General features: G+C 36.7%; 1 protein-coding gene across 1 annotated transcript in view; it reads right to left on the bottom strand.

The window, feature by feature from the left end:
• Positions 1-17,546, bottom strand: part of vegfc (vascular endothelial growth factor c) — a 95,590-nt gene that overhangs the window by 37,078 nt on the left and 40,966 nt on the right. Inside the window, exons 2-3 of the mRNA XM_059335326.1 lie at positions 12,723-12,963; positions 11,022-11,212 (exon numbers count right to left, since the gene is read on the bottom strand). Of these exons, the coding sequence (XP_059191309.1) occupies positions 11,022-11,212; positions 12,723-12,963 (432 nt within the window). The remainder of the gene's footprint in view (positions 1-11,021; positions 11,213-12,722; positions 12,964-17,546) is intronic.

The following is a 17,546-nucleotide window of genomic DNA, read 5'->3' as shown; positions in this document are numbered from 1 at the left end:
AACTTAAGAAAATTCTTAAGAAAAAAAATAGGATGTTCCTAAGAATGTTCTTAAATACCATTCAACATTTTTTTCTTAAGAATTTTCGTATGTCTTAGGAATTTCTTAATTTCCTCACTTAGGACGTTCTTAGATTTTTAAATTAAGATCACTAGATCACAACAACTGCCTCTGTGATTTACTAAGAGTACATTGTAGTGTAATCTAGGAATAGGCCGACATGTTACATAGACTGAAAGGACATTTCAATTATATGTCAACTGCCAGAATAAGGTTTATGTGATACATAAAAAAAAAACTACTCTGACTTCAATGAACAAAATTAAACATTGCCTAAACACAAAATTAACACATTGTCTAAACTAAATGTTAAAGAAATCAAATATATTTCACACAAATTTGTTCAAGTAAATACATATCAAGACTGTAGCTGTTTTCAGACTGCTCGGGGCTTCTCTTAAACCTCTGAAGTCCAGGAGATTTGGTTAAAATTTGTCAACTTCCTATGCATTAATTTCTGTCTCTGTTTAGCATCTTTCAGTCTGTCCTTACATCACATGCATGGCTCCTTTTTCTCCACACAAACTTGGCTATCAGTCAGATTTTATTTTAATTAACAAAGTATAAAGCTGCCAGGAACCCAAAATTCAAACAAAAGACACAGGTTTCTATGGAAATGTACCTTTTTTTTTTTTTTTACCATTTATGCACACAAAAATAGTAGAAATAATAATGAATAATAAAACTGCAAACCAGTCTATTTGCAAGTAAAGTAAATTAAAGTAAATTAAAAATAGTAATAGTTTTCACTGTAGAAAGAAAATTCACATTTCAAAAATGGTCTACAAACATAAATGTCACACTGTGAAAGCTCCTATGATTGAACTTTTAACTGGCTTTCTCAGCTTGTCTACATATCAGATATAAATAAAGTTATTACTGTAAATAAAACATGTATTTTCAAAAGATGGACTCCAGAGGGTTAAAGTTGCGAAGAAATTCGAGAAGAAATCTAAGAACTTTATTTTCAAGAATCTCATTTGTTCTCAAGTTCTATCTGAGGAAAAAACTAAAGAAAAGATAAGAATTTCTTCACAAATACCAAATCTTCTTAAATTTTGTCTTAGAGCAAAGTTAAGAAAAAAGTGGCACTTAAGAAGCATTTTTTTTCATCAGAATGCTTTGTGAATCTGGCCCCTGGGCTTGGTTTTTCACATGAAACTGTTGTAGATACTTACACAACACTGCTGTGCAGAAACAGACAGAAACTCAGTGAGTGAAAGAATTAAGTGGCTCTCAGAGTTGAACAGCATTAATAGAAACTAATTAGTCTCAATGACTCCAATTCAAGACCCTTTTACAGCTTAAAGGGTCTCTCTCCCTCTCATCCTTATGAGGATATCATTTAGGCTGAGCATGGTCTTTTAGACCTGGTAGACAGCTCACCATGGTTACAAAACACACACACAAACACACACACACACACTCAAACACAGAAAGAGAGCTCTTTGAGAGTACAGCTGCCAACATGGGATTTTAAAGTTCACTGGCGCACATTTCTTAAATTTGTACATCTGTAAAAAATGTTTAATCTTCCTTTCACTGATTATAAAGATCCTGGTGTTTCCAGAGACCCTTTTCCAAGCAGAGCACTCTTTGTCAATTTGTATGTTTCCATTGGTCTTTGCTTCACCACTCCTCATTACATTACATGATATAGCTCCCACTTTCATTTGCAAATCCTGCACATTTTTATTTGCAGATTCCATAGCTTGGGCTAGAGACAAGGCACTTTCAAATGTGAGAGCAGTCTCTGATAGTAATCTTCTCTGGATTCTGTCATCATTTATCCCACACACCAGCCTGTCCCGCAACATTTGTGACAATCTATCTCCTTTATTACAGTCCTGGGATAATTTTCTTAATTCAGCCACATATTCAGCAACAGATTCTGGTTTTCTCATGTGGGAATCAAATTTAAATCTCTGGACAATTTCACTTGGTTTGGGATTAAAGTGTTTTTTCAGTAATGCTTCCAACTGTGCAATAGTCTTTTCCCCTGGTTTTGCAGGACTTAAGAGGTTTCTCATCAAACTGTAGGTTTGTCCCCCCACCACACTGAGCAATATGGATTTCTTTTCATCTTCATCTTCAACATCACTTGCAATAAAAAAGTGTTCCATGATTTCACAGTATTCCTTCCAAGTTTGGTGATCATTGCGATCGAAAGATGGCAAGATGTCCCTATTGATGTCCCTATTGTTGCCATCTCACCCACATGTGTCCTCCTCCCTTCTCCAAGTCCTTTGTTCTCAGGGAGTCTTCAAACAATCAGTCAAGTCTATGTGCTCTGGCCTCGGTGCAGCATATCTCCAAAGTATCCTCGTCACCAATATAACATTGTGGATCAGAATTTGTTAAAGGAGGACACAGGGCTTTACACCAGGGGGCATCTACATACCGTATTTCCTCAAATAGTAGCTGGGGCTTCTATTAATAAAAAATCAGTTTGGGACCCGGCTAATAATAGGGGCAGGCTATTATTTGAAGGAGGCTTTTATTAAAAAAAGAAAATCAGAGCAGCTCTGACTGGCACTTTTTAGAGTGTTTTACACAGCGCATTGTAGCCAGTTACCCGGATGTCAGCCATATTGGAAGTACTCGGATGTAAACAAACAATGAACAGCACGCTGAATGTTCATTTTAAGCAGGATTTAAAATGTCTAAACTACTAAAAAGCCCAGAAGAATGTATGTAAACGGCTCGACTTTACAGAGAATGACTAAGACAGGAGTGTTTCTATGATACATATTTGGAATAAATGTACTTTATAATTTATTAGTCCAAGTATTCAGTATAAGTACAGTACAAATTATTATTATTATTATTATTATTATTATTATTATTATTATTATTATTATAGTTTTAGGTTATTTAATTTTGAATCATATTTGGATGAATGAGTCATTTTTGACCCATGTGTGTAAACTTGATGTAATCATACAAAAACTATTTTTCTTCATGAAGTATGAAAGGAAAAATGGATATAATGATCTGTTGTAATAAAAAAAGACATTTAAATAATACTTGAACTATTCAATCATAAAATCAAAAAAAATTGATAGAGCAAAGAAACACACAGCCAGCAAGAATCAACATGAGAAATCAATGCGAGTCATTTTTGACCCATGTTGTGCATCAAAGGGTTAATAGCATCTCTGATGTCCTTCTCATCATGGGTGTTTGCTCAGTAGGTAAATGAGAGACTGCAATGAGTTTTGGTATTTGTGGTGCTGAATGGAGAGCTCCTGTAGAAAGCTCTTTACACACATCTCTTAATTGCTCTCAGTATTTGTTTCTGTTACTGATGTGGTTTTTATTGTCATACAGTTGTATGATAATTGTGAAAGACAAGTATCTGAAGTATCTTCTCCCCCTTTCTGGCTATCTGACTTATGTAGCATCCATGTGCATCAGAACCACAGAGTTTACACCACACGTGAAACCACTAAACCAGTGGTTCCCAACCTTTTTCTTGAGGGACCCACATTTTTACCATTGTAAACTTTGACGACCCCCCATTGTCCATTGCTTCTATGAAGCCGAACTCAATGTGACCTTCATGGTACTTTCTCTTTTTCTTTTTGAGATAGTCAGCATTTTCGTCTTCCTGACGCTTTGCCATTTTTCCATTAGCTCTGTGTTTCTGTTGTTAGGTGAGGTTACCGCTAGGTGAGCTTACCGCTAGGTGAGCTTACCTCTAGGTGAGCTTACCGCTAGGTGAGCTTACCTCTAGGTGAGGTTACCTCTAGGTGAGCTTACCTCTAGGTGAGCTTACCGCTAGGTGAGGTTACCGCTAGGTGAGGTTACCTCTAGGTGAGGCTACCGCTAGGTGAGGTTACCTCTCGGTGAGGTTACCGCCAGGTGAGGTTACCGCTAGGTGAGGTTACCTGTGTATACAGCAGAAGGGATTTTACACACGTCCTTATTCTCGCGATATAGCCTTTATTTTTAAACTTTTGTATAGTGATTTTTCTATTTAAATAAATGAATAAATGTTTAAAGTAGCCCTTATTTAGTTGTTTTTGTCCCACTAATGAATTAAATGCTGACTCATCTATATTTAACACATTAGATTTATTACATCCCTTAAAATCAAGAGGGCTTCGCGACCCCCCCATGGATCTCTGGCACCCCCCTGGGGGGTCGGGCCCCCCCTGTTGGGAATCACTGCACTAAACCACCAGTTGTCAGCACAATACGAAAATGCAGCTCTGCATGAAGAAGCAATAATAAAAGATTTCACAAACTGCTCAAAATCCATCAAGGTGGGTGATGTACTCCTTCTTGCTGATGTCACACTGTCGTACTGAGCCTGCACAGGAGCAACTCTAACTAGCCACGTTTTCTCTTATTTGACAGATGTGCCATGCTGAGGCATTGTGTTTTGGGGTCTGCAGGGGGGAGCTGCCAGGTGAGCTCATCTAGTTTTCTCCTGTTTTCATGTTTTATTAAAGGATCCCCATTAGCTTCTGCCATGGCAGTTCGCTAGTCTTCCTGGGGTCCACATTCCAACAAGTAATACTCAACAGTCCAACAACAACTTTAACAGTAAAAATACATTCCAAAATACATGAGAAAAGTGCAGCACAAAAGTACATTAGAAAATGCAGCACAAATTAAAAAGACAAATATAGACCCCAGAGGGTTAATGTTGGAACAAAAAAGTAATATCACTAATATAGCATATGTGAAGCATTAAAGGCAGCAGTCAGCTGTGGCAAATCCAGAACATATTAGTCACAATAGATGACTGAAAGACAATAAAACAGGCGTGAAAGAAAAGTGGCACACTGCAAAGTGAAAAAACAGGACAGTGCAGGTGTTCCACTAAATCCTTTTGCTGAGAACCACCAGACAGACATGGTCAGTCAAATCATAAATTATACAGTGTAGCACCACTTCTATTAGCTGCTAAGTGTTGAAACCTCTCAACCATTGCCAGCTGCTTCAAGGCACTGCCAAAGCAAATCAGCACAGTGAAACTGTTAGGATGACAAAACAAACCGCAGAAAGCTGTTAAGAAACAGCCACATTTGACTCCTCACCTCCCCATTCAGCCATTTGGAGACAAATTGTTTACATTCACATTTAAAATGTCATTGGAATTCAGCTGAACTCTTAATTGTCTTTCTAATCTGCCATCATTTGAGTGACGTAGCCAGCTATGCAAATCTCCAAGCTCTGGCCAGTAGTCTGAGACTGCAGCCAAAAACAGCAGTTAGGAAAAAGCAGCAGTGAAAGAATGTGTTGTGAAACCTCAGAAAGAAAGACTGTGGCTCAGCACCCAAAGCTTTGTTACTGCTGCCAGGCGAAAGCCTCTCAGCTTCAACCTTGGCCTCCTTTTTTGTTTTTTTACCTCAACGAAAGTGTGGCATGCTTCATGAGCTTTCTTCAATATGTGGTCCAAGAATAATTGAAACACATTTGTCTGATTTTCAAAATGTGCAACTTGGCTGACATTTTGTGTTCTCTTTCTGTGTTTTAAGTGACTTTTTGTAGATGTTTGTTTTTCCTTTTTTTTTTTTCTTTATTGAGGCCAACAGGTTACATACAACATACAAGAAAAGATAAGCGTCAGGATTTTCATTCTGTATCCATAGTTACATATCAACATCAGTTTTCTTCCAAGGCCCAATTTTTTTACATTTTTATGTATTAAAATTATGAAGAGTTCGAACATAAGACGGAGTTTTACTTTAATTCTCTGAAAGAAAATAAAGATTTTGTCTGGATTTTGAGGGAGTAGGATAACTTTTCCATTGTATATATATATCATGGACCACATCTAGATATTTGTTTTTCCAACGACAATGACACGCTCTTTCTGTGGAGCTGATCTGAACTGATGTGAAGTGATAACAGCTCTGAGCTCATCAACAGTCATCTCACACCTCACAGCAAAAAGACTCAACTATAGATGCTACTGCTTTTGCTAAAATAAAAGTCACACTATAGTGCAGGGGTCGGCAACCATTATGAAAAAAAGAGCCATTGTTGGCCAAAATAAAGAAAGAAAAATATAATGGAGCCGCATACCTTATTCTGAGCCTTACTATGAAGATGAAAGAGCCTACTAAGTCTAAATGAACCTACCCATAATACTAATATGTCAGAATGTACTGAATATACAGAAGCTGAATAGCAAAATATCTTTACAGTACCATTTGAGAATGCACGATTTAAATTTGTGAGTAGGGAATGGACTGTATGAATAATAATGAATGTTATAATTGTGAATTTAATAACTTATTTGAATAATTTCTGATGATTTTCAATGATTTCTACAATGTTTCATTGTTTTTACATTATCATTAAGTGATTTTTAAGTGAAGACTAGCTCGTCCCATTTTAGTGACAGCTAATGTGGATCCTTTCAACATTTAACAATAAACAATCATGAGCATTTATTAGTATGATTTTGTCAGAATGCAGCCAAGACCAAGGTGCAAATGAGAGGCTGGACACCAAAAATATCTTTGGATATAGATTTGGAATTGAAGGAAAAACTCAAAACTAGGCTTGATGTTGGCAAAATTCAGAGGTTAAGATGCAGAGCCTCAGACTTTATTACTCTATGGTCACATTTTAGTTGACTAAAATGTAAAAATAACATAAAATGTAATGCTGTATGTAAGCAACACATTTTTAGTACTCAGGAATACAAATTGCTTTGGGCCCACACCAAAAATGGCTCTGCATGTGCCTACCCCTGCTATAGTGAGTGGCCGTACTGTTAACATGATGCTACTTTTCATTTATAGTAGTATATGTCAGTCTAAGTAGGTCTTACTCATACTCTTTATTACCATATATTAATTTGGAGGTCTGAACTTCAAGTGTAAGCAAGAGAAGACCTGTCAAGTTTCATGTCAGACCAACAATGGGCAGAAAATCACAAAAATAAACTGACTGAATACATGTTTTAACACACTGGCTAATACATTGGCATTCACATAAACCTGTGCCTGTGTTAACATGATGAATGTCAGTATGACTGTAGCTTTGGTCTCTGGAGCTTCAGAGAGAAACAGCTGGCTTTTCAGCTGCTAAACATTTTTCTCCTTTTTTCCCAACTAACAGCTACCATTGTCTGTCTGCCTGTTGGTGCTGTGTAGGCAGCATGCAGTGAGCTTAGCAGGGCACAGAAATGGCTCCAGGCAAGTGTTGATAAGAATTATTAGATTCAATGTTAATGTCAACTATTGACTGACAGGGGTTAAATGTGCCAGTATTGTGCCATCCCTCAGCTCAGTGTATACTAAAGCATTAGTGGATCCTCTTTGTTTTTACTTTCCTGCATTCTGCTTACTCACCATTGACACATGAACACTCTCAAATCAATCTCTGTGACATAGGTGACGCCAGGACGATGTGGAATCAAATCAATTTAGTTAACACTTTAGATTAGGGAACACATATTCAACATTAATTAATTGCTTATTAGCATGCAAATAAGTAACATATTGGGCCTTAACCCTTTGAAACTTAACCCACAAGTTTCCTTGTCCAATTTAATGCATCAACCCTTTTCCTTCAATGGTTAAAATCACAACAACCAAGTGTAGTAACATGATTTTACTTTTTTTGCAGAGATTTTGCAGATTTTGCTGTGTGCATTTCAACAATTTTAATACAATCTTTTGTGTTTGCTGTTTTTTTTTGTGATTTTGGGCTATTTTTTTGTTTTTTTGGAATTTTTGTGTGTGTTTTTTGTGGTCTTTTGGGGTGTTTTTGTGGGTTTTTTTGTATATTTTTTATTTGTGTTTTTTTTTTGTAATTTTGTGTGCCTTGTTTTTTTGTTTTTTTTGCGTGTTTTTTGTATTTTTTTTTTTGCGTGTTTTTTTGTGTTTCAAAATGTTGATCCAGTAAGTCAAAATGACAAAATAATAATGAGGTGAGGTTGAGCTGAAAAAGATGATACCAGCATGGCATGGTGATTATTATTTAAGTTGCATATACAGCCAACAAAATAGCCCAAGACTCCATAGAGTTAATTAGTCATTATTAAGTAGTTATTAATGCCTTATTCTGCATGGGCTTATTATACAATCAGTAAGACATTAACTAAGATTTTTCCCTTAATAACCTCAGAATTATTGCTTATTAGTAGTAAGTAAGGAAGTTGTTGTATATGAGTTATGATCTATATGCTTTACTTTGTATGGACTTTATAAGTCTCTAAATAGCGGTGAACGAAACCATGGAAACGGCAAATAGCCACCTTCTCCAGACCTTTGATGTGACTGGTGGCTCCTTTTGGATGATTGGATGAGGATTGGTAGATTGTAATGTCAATCATTAATCTACAAAGTGGCTCACTGATAACTAACATTGGCGCAAAGTCAAATTGAATATGATTGTCCATGATAACAAACTCACATAACACATAAACATTTTTGGTCCCACTCTGTATTCAAGTGTGTGACAGGTGCACAAAAGTGTATTTGGCATTCCTCTGATGCACAGGGCATGGTTCACTGCACTGCATTAGACATATGCAATATGCAATCACTGCAGTATGTCATGGAATCATTAAATTAAAAATAATATTTCCTCTGGGGAGCTTCTGCCCATTAATTCACAAGCTATCTTGTCTGCAGGAGAAACAGCAGTTGTCATGTTACAGTATCACACACATGTTGTGTCTTAACCCTTTGATGCACAACATGGGTCTTAAGTGACCTGACTGAGTTTTTATATCCTATGTCTTTGCAATAAATTAATTTCACCATTCAGTATTCCAGGTTTTCCTCAATTGCTCAACTTGTTTTTGATCATCATACATCCTAATTTTTTGTTTTAATTTCTTACTTTTTGAATAAAAACCCGATTTGTATCACTACACTTCTAATGCACAACATGTGTCAAAAATTTCATGATGGGGTATTGTGTGTATAATTTAAAGGAAAAATTAATTCAATCAATTTTGGAATAAGGCCGAAAAATAACAAAATGTGGAAAAAGTGAAGCGCTGTGAATACCTTCCAGATACACTGTATGTGTGACAAAATGATACATAAACATGTTAAATATGTTTAATATATGAGTATTTGGCCTCTCTTACTGCTAAAGTAAATGTTGAAAACAAATTACTATTATTATAGCTTTAGGTCATTTAATTTTAAATCAAATTTGGATGAATGAGTCATTTTTGACCCATGTGTGTAAAATTGATGTAATAATACAAAAAGTATTTTTTCTTCATTAAGTATGAAAGGAAAAATGGATATAATGATCGGTTGTAATATAAAAAAAGATACTCAATAATACTTGGACTATTCAATCATAAAATGAATTGATTTTAAAAGATAAAGCAAAGTAACACACAGCCAGCATGAAATAACATGGGAAATGAATGCGGGTCATTTTTGACCCATGTTGTGGATTAGAAGGTGTTTATATGTTGTGCATCAAAGGGTTAATCATGTGCATAGTTGTGTTTGGAAGGAATCTCTACAGTGTTATTGAGGCTTGTCCTCACTGTCTACTAATGTTCTGCACTCCTCATCCAGCTGCAGAAAGACGTCATACCTTTGAATGTTTATAGAAAATGTGCTCTGATATCTACAGCATCCAAGATTTTGTGACACTGCTGTGGGTCAAACAGCAAGCAGCAGTACTTACTGTACACCAAAGTAAACATTAGCATCTCATCCCAGATATTTCTATACTCAGATATACTCAGTTATTTCTATTTCAGTTAGAAAAAACTTGTTCATGTGCCCTGGGTCACAGATGCTTGCTGCTTGCTCTCAGAAGAAGATTAAGGATTCCACACACACTGTAATAAATTATTCTGTACTCATTTCATTTTACTTAAGAACAAGAACTAAGCGGGGTGAGGCAGCTTTCAGTTATTCTGCTCCTCACCTGTGGAACAAACTACCTGTAGATCTGAGGTCTGCCCCAACGGTCAGCTCCTTTAAATCAGGACTAAAAACACTATTGTTTACTGCAGCGTACTCTTAACTTTAACACTTATCTGCTCTACTCTGCGTAATTCAAAAGTAAGGGCAGTAATGTTTGACTTGTGCTTTTTATTATTTTATCTATTTTCTTATCCTGCTGTATCTTATTTTATCTCATTTGTATTTTTATTTCTATTTCCCTGTTTTAATTGACTGTTTTTACTGTTTTCAATTGTGTCTTGCTGTTTTTAATGTTTATGTAAAGCACTTTGAATTACCTTGAGTTGAATTGTGCTATACAAATAAACTTGCCTTGCCTTTCCTTAATATATTTGATAAAATGTAAAATGTTTGAGATAGAATCTGCTTATTTGATCACCAAATGATATCCAACACAATAGAATTAGTCAGTTTTTAATTGACACTTAACACTTCCTGTAAAATTTGTATTAACTCAACTTGTAACATAGTTAGATTTAATAAATAATATCACATGCAAACTGTTGCCTCAATTTTATTGAGTAGCTATTGTTTGATTTGTTTACAGTGCATGCCGATCCATATCTGAGCACATAACAAAAAGAAGAGATATATAGATATATAGACATATGGATGGATGGATGGATGGATGGATGGATGGATGGATGGATGGATAGATAGATAGATAGATAGATAGATAGATAGATAGATAGATAGATAGATAGATAGATAGATAGATAGATAGAGAGATAGAGAGATAGATAGAATAAAAAGAAAAACCTTGGCATACTTCAAGCAATAAAATATAAAATACAATAAAAAATAAAGTGTCTAAAAAAGGAGTATGTATTAAGGAGTAGAATTCCAGTGCAGAATAAAATGAATATACAGTATAAAAATGTTGGTGCCGTGAAACAAATAAGGTGCAATGAACAGTGTGCATAAAAAACACATCAAGTGCATAGCGACTGTATGTAATGAAACAGACTTTTATCTGTTATTGCACAGTGTAATGGCATGTGGAAGGAAATATTTTTTATATCTGTAGATGAAGAATATGAATGTGCTTACAGTTTTGCTGAGGTAACCAGTGGAGATATTTCTGCATTGCTTTTCTTCAGAGTGGCAGCATCCTCCACATCTGTAGACGGACACACAGGGCGGTTTATAGAAGATGTTGGTGGGAGCCCCAAACTCCCTGCCCACGTCGATACACACTTCCCTGGGCATACACTGAGTCTTCCTCCATTCCGACTCAATACCTGCACACACACACACACACACACAGCCAACCAACAGGTCTTTCTTATTCTCAGCTGCTGTACAATACACAAAGGCAAAAAGACACACTTACAGTATATTAGGGCTGGGTGATATATCGATATAAAAGATATATCAATATATTTTTGATATGGAATTAGACCATATTGCATATATCAATATAGTTAAATTTCGAGCCGGGACTTTAACGCATTAATTAAGATTGTTAATTACATAAAAATTAACGCGGAAAAAAAATTGACGCATTTTAATCGCACTTATTTTTGCACCGCGGAACATTTCTCACTGGATGAGTTTCAGGCGGACCACTTATACTGGAGCACCAACTAGCGTTCATGAGTTCAGACAACAACAAACCACAGTGAACATGAAGGAAGAAGCTGATGAGACGCTTTGGTTGGCCCCGTGGATGATGGGACATTTTGTTTCAAAAAACCAACGGATGGAAGCATCGATAAGAGCATGGTTGTGTTGCTGTGCAACAAGGAATTCACATATCACCGCAGCACATCCAGCCTCAAGTATCACCTCAATGCAAAACACATAGCAGCTAGCGGCTAGTGTGGTAGCTAGCGTGGATTGTGTTTTACTTAAAAAAACAAAGTATTATAGTTTACAGAAGGTCTACCTACCTATAGGCTACCTGAATTTCTGAAATGTACTATATTTCTAAATATGCTATTGCTACACTTAATGGCAAAAATTGCACTGGTCTGTGGGACAAAAATAAACAATATTTTTGTTGCTTAAGCTTATGTATTCAGTCATTATTCAATGGTATACTAAAAATCCATGTGAAAAAAATTACTTCTCACTGCTCTCAGGTCAAATATTTATATGCGATTAAAATGCAATTAATTTCAATTAATTAATTACAAAGCCTCTAATTAATTAGATTAATTTTTTTAATCGAGTCCCGGCCTGAGTTCAATTATTTTTTCTTTCTCTATGTATAAATGCTGCCCTTACTAGGGTTTGTCATATTTAGTCCTTTTGTTGTTTGTTATTCTTTTCTCATATAAATATATTTATTTCAGAAAAAGGTTGGCCTATTTAATTTCATGGGCTATTTTTATTTAAGATATTTTTTTAATTTAAATGTGCACTTCATGGAGCTTTGATTAAAAAAAAAAAAAAAAAAAAAGGTACTCCTGTTGTTATACAGTATTTTTGTTCACTTAAATAAACGGCTTCAATAAAACTATTTGTGACATGTCATATTTGACTTTGACTGAACATTTGCTCTCACCTTATTGAGATATATTGGGGTATATATCTTATATCGATATTCAGCCTAAATGAATAGGGATATGACTTTTGGTCCATATCGCCCAGCCCTACAGTATATCATACACTCTTACACAAAAATGTGATCTCTATATTTGCTAATTCTAATATTGTGAAGTTGTGAACAACTATCGTTTCTATCATGACCCAGTTTCTATTTTTGCAAGTATAAAAATAAACTATTAATAAAAAGTCAAAACATACTTTTCAGGAGATCCAAGTTGAGGTAGGCAGCAGCGAATGTTGGCTCTTCTGTGTCAGCCAACGGCCTCAGTCTGCGAGGCTGTGGCCGCTGAGAGAGCTTAGAGGCTGAAGAGGCAGCAGCAGAAAGTTTGGATCTGCACTTCAGAGCGGCCCAGTATGAAGGATAGATAAGGCTCATCAGTTCATCGACACTGGAGGCTGAACGCAACTTCTGCTCTATGTCTGGCTTTGGTGAAGAGTCCTGAAAGAGACGAGAGACAACTTCACTGTGAAACTGCCATCTGAACTACTGGCCAGAACGTTGTGAACCTTGGTGGAGCATGGGAAAAGGTAGAACCCATTATATTTTTGAGAACATCCAAATCACAGGGTACAAATCTCACAGTAGCAGGTGGACTTAACTTCCCTGTAGGTAGGAGCCATGGACTAATAACAAGAGTGGGAAGGATGGCGTCAACAAATAAAAGATCATTAAAATGTTTCCAAAGTCTTTCTAAAAAAAAAAATGACGGTTCACAGGGTATCAGACAAATGATCTGTTGATTTTAGCAAATCAAGACCCTGTAAATAAAATAAAAAATTAAATTAGAATAGTTGAATCTTAACCTTAAAATTAAAAGTTGTGGATTAACACATATTTTGATGGTTAAAACAGAGCTCAGATGGCCAAAAAAATAATTATAATAATTACAATCCCGAATAAAACTGCAAAGTATCAACACCCCAAACTTTTATTGGTGGAACCATCAAGGCAGAAATTCAACTTGATCATCATTTCGATTTAAGACATGGTATCTGCTTTGGACAGGATCACAAGTAGATGCAGCCTTTTGTCATTGGGAAATCTTCCCTCCGGTGCCATGACCAGGTTCTACTACTACTTTCCCCTAAGAATCATCAGTATATTGATGATTCCAATAAAATGTATTGGCACATTCATCCTCCATAGGACATAAACCCATTTGATTTAAATTAACTCTTGTTCCAGCATCACTCACTAAGAACAGCGAAACCATGTAGGTTTGTTCCTTTCAATACTTTCTTCATATGTTGCAATGTAATGAACATTACAGTCTCTTAGAGGACACTAATGCAGAATTCTAGAGCACACACACACACACACACACACACACACAGAGTCCCTGAGGGAGTGTCTTAATGGGTGAAAACAAGTGCTGTGTGAGATGGAGGTTGATACTGCACATCATAAATGTGACCAGTCAAATAGAAAAAAAAGATTTAACAAACCATTACAACTTGAAACAGGACCTTCAAAGTAAAACCTGATTTTATAGAAACTAACAAGCTTTACAACAAATGTATTGCTTTGATAATAAAAGCTAATCAAGTAACTGTAAAGCATTTTTGATTTGCAAGACATGCCCTGATCAAAAAGTTAATCTGCCATTGTGAGTTACAGCAAAACCAAAGCTAAACCGTTTCATAATAACACTATGTCTACTCTTATCCAGCAACGTTCACCAATGCCCTCACCAATGCCAACTTCAAAACTCAGCTTGGGACAAACTCTCTGGGCCGACAGGTACATATTCACAGAAATCGATGTCTTACACCAACCAAATATTCCTGCTTCTGTGTGCTGTCCGAGCGTTGGGGGTTGCTGGTGACAGGGCGCAGCCAGGCCGATGTCGGATGACTCAGTGTGGGTGGAGCTCTGCTCCCTGCAGTGGATTCAATAAACAACAGGAGTGTGGAGCAACATTGTTCAGACATGTGGATGATGCGACCCGCTGAATATCCACTAAGCTGTTCTGAGAATACAACTGGACCTGACAGTGCTGAATTCTTGCCAAGACATCTAATACGGGTGAGTACTGTCCAACAAACCCAACCCAACACAGAGTTCCTCATAACATCCAAAACAAAGGCGCAGTAAGCAATTACAACTAAAAAGTAATGGTTACTTTTTAATGGAAGACCCAGCGGAATTGGCAAAAGCCTTCAATTAATACTTTGATTCTGTTGCCAAAATTGCATAATGCTTTCTCAACACATGTATGAAACCTTTTCCAGTGATTATCACTTTGCCTATCTTTAGCATTAATTGTATCACATTGAGTATGCTTATAAATTATTTCAAGCCTTCTACAGCATGCTCAACATGCTCAAGTGCCCCTCAACTCTCTCATGTCTCGTGTCCCACAAGGAACGGTATTAGGACCATTTCTGTTTAGGCTCTTTGTTAAAGACCTACCCTCTGTGTGCTCTGATGTGTAAGTTCGGCTATATGCCGATGACACAGTGATCTATGCACATGAGCACAAAACAACAAGCTGTAGCAAAACACACGTTCTTGCTCAGATTGTTCTTTTCAAAACAGCCATGCATGACTCCAGACCCAGACATACTGCTATCAGGAGAAAACCTACAAGTTGTCTCTAAGTTTACATGTGAAGAAAGTATGTCTTATTTCAGATTCATAAAAAGTTTAATTAACCAAGGATGCAGCCAAGCTATACATTAGTGCAATGTTCATGTCACACCTACTGCTTAACAACACTCAACCCTCTTGAAACTGTTTACAAGCAAACTCTTAAGGGCTTGGACAGGAAGTCAAATATCTACCACCACTGCATCCTCCTAAAAAAAATATAGCACTTTTGAGTTGGGACAATCTAAACAAGTACAATGTAGCACTAGAGGTTCAACTACAGGAGACTTTGTTGTACCCTTTAGCCAATCTGTTTTTTCTGTTAAAGCATCACAGGAACGGAACTCAGTAACAGTGCATATCAGAGAACTTAGTACTTATAGTCAGGCGGCTTAGGACCGGATTTGAGAAGAAAGGGCACACGCCGGACAAAAGCTCCAAATTTTTTCAACATGCTCTCTATCACCATAGGTTTCAATTTTTGGTAGGAGCCACTTCATCAAGATTGCGGATTGGAGATGGCAGCCATATAAACTCCATGAGAACGAATATATCTTCCAAGCCAAATAAAAGGTCAATCTTGGTGTCAAAATATACATTTTCTGAGTCAAGGAATCATTTAAAGCTATTGAGAATATCACTAGATTATTATTTGATCAAATAGACATGTTCATTTTCGCCATGTTTTTACATAATTTCAAGGTTCCTGAGCTGTCGGACATATATTGATATATGTCATATACAGTGTATGTATTCTGCAAAATGAATAACATGCATACATTTAATTGATCTTTATTAGCTTCACTAGTATTATTTGTTACATTTACAACTACAAAGATCTTTGCAATTCTCGTGTGCCTTCTTGCATGAGCACCTTGCACCACAACCGCTTGCACCTTTACAACCACACTTGACCAGTTCACTGCAGGTTTTTGACGTGATTAGTAGAATGCTTCACTTCATTATAATCAGCTAATATTATAGCTTTTTAATAAGTAGCCATGTGTACATTAGTACTGCAACTGCCACTTCTGCCGGCATCTTGTCAATTGTTCTGTCTCTTCTCTCTGTGCTTGTGCATGCTATGCTGATGTTTATGTACTCTAGTGTTGGATAGGCTTTGCTTTCATTGCTGATGTTTGTTTTGGCTGATGCATGATGTAGTCTATTAGTGTCTTATGTATGCTATGCTAATATGTACATTTACTGCAGACAGCATGACTTATGCTTGCTTGCATGTGCGTTTGTTTTGTCGACATGCTATCTGTCCTAAGATGTTCATTGTCCCCCCCTGAGACATTAATGTCGACTTGTATAGGCCATTTTGACACTTGCAATTTGAAATGACAAATACAACAAAAATATAATATAATGTACATTGCAGGGAGACACAGAAAACCCAAATGGGCCTATTTGAAGACTCTACCTAACTAATGTTAAAATTTCAAAATATTATACAGATTATACAACATTTACATACATCTGGCCAGGGACAACAGATGAAAATTAGGCTTCAGGCTAACTCTGGCTCATTTACAACCTGACGTTTCATTAATGTGACTGAAAAATAAACCAATGAATGAAAAAACAGAGCAATAAATTAACGTTATGCCAGGAGGAAGCCATCTCAAGCTAAAACTTACCAGTTCTTGGTCCTCAGCGGTAAGTTTCCCCTCTATATCTGAGTTGGAATTCTGCTTTTTGATATACATTTTTCACTGCTATTGGCTCTTGTATGGTGGCCGAACAAGAAAGGTTTCTCCCTGCTCCACTGTTGTTCTTCCTGCTGCTGAAAGTTCTGCGCTGCTCTCTGTCTGTCCTGTTTGTCGGTGGGTCTTTTGCTGGACGGGGTTTTCACTCTCTAAGAATTTCAATACCGGCTCATCAAGGATTTCCTCCTGCAGCAGACTACTACTCCTACTCCTGATGGCATCCCCAGCCTGAGTTCACCCTGTTCTTCTTCTTGGGTGTCAGTAGTTTTAGCAAGATTTCAAAAGCTAAACTACTTCCAAAGCCATTGTGAACTGTCAAGGTAGGTAGTGATAAGCGATCAGTATAATAAAATACAATGTACATTTTCATGGAAATGGCCGTCAGTATCGCAACACTGTACATTTCTTGAGGACTGTGTAAATGAGGATAAAATAATTATTATTTTTGGCAGACGGAGGACAGAAGAAACTCCAACCAAATTTTAGAGCTTGATAGCTAAATAAGAGCCATTACACTTGTGGTGTACCACAAGGCTCTGTCCTTGGACCTCTTCTTTTCATTATCTACTTACTCCCTCTCGGTAATATCTTCAGGAATCACGGACTCAATTTTCATTGTTATGCAGACGACACCCAGCTCTATCTCTCTTGCAATCCTGGTTCAGCACTCCCCCCCTCTTTGACTGTCTGCAAGAAATAAAAACCTGGTTCTCCCACAAC

This window comes from Centropristis striata, chromosome 1, assembly GCF_030273125.1.
Source record: "Centropristis striata isolate RG_2023a ecotype Rhode Island chromosome 1, C.striata_1.0, whole genome shotgun sequence".
Lineage (NCBI taxonomy): Eukaryota > Metazoa > Chordata > Actinopteri > Perciformes > Serranidae > Centropristis > Centropristis striata.
Note: the sequence above shows the minus strand (reverse complement) of the source record. Positions and strands in the feature narration are given on the sequence as shown.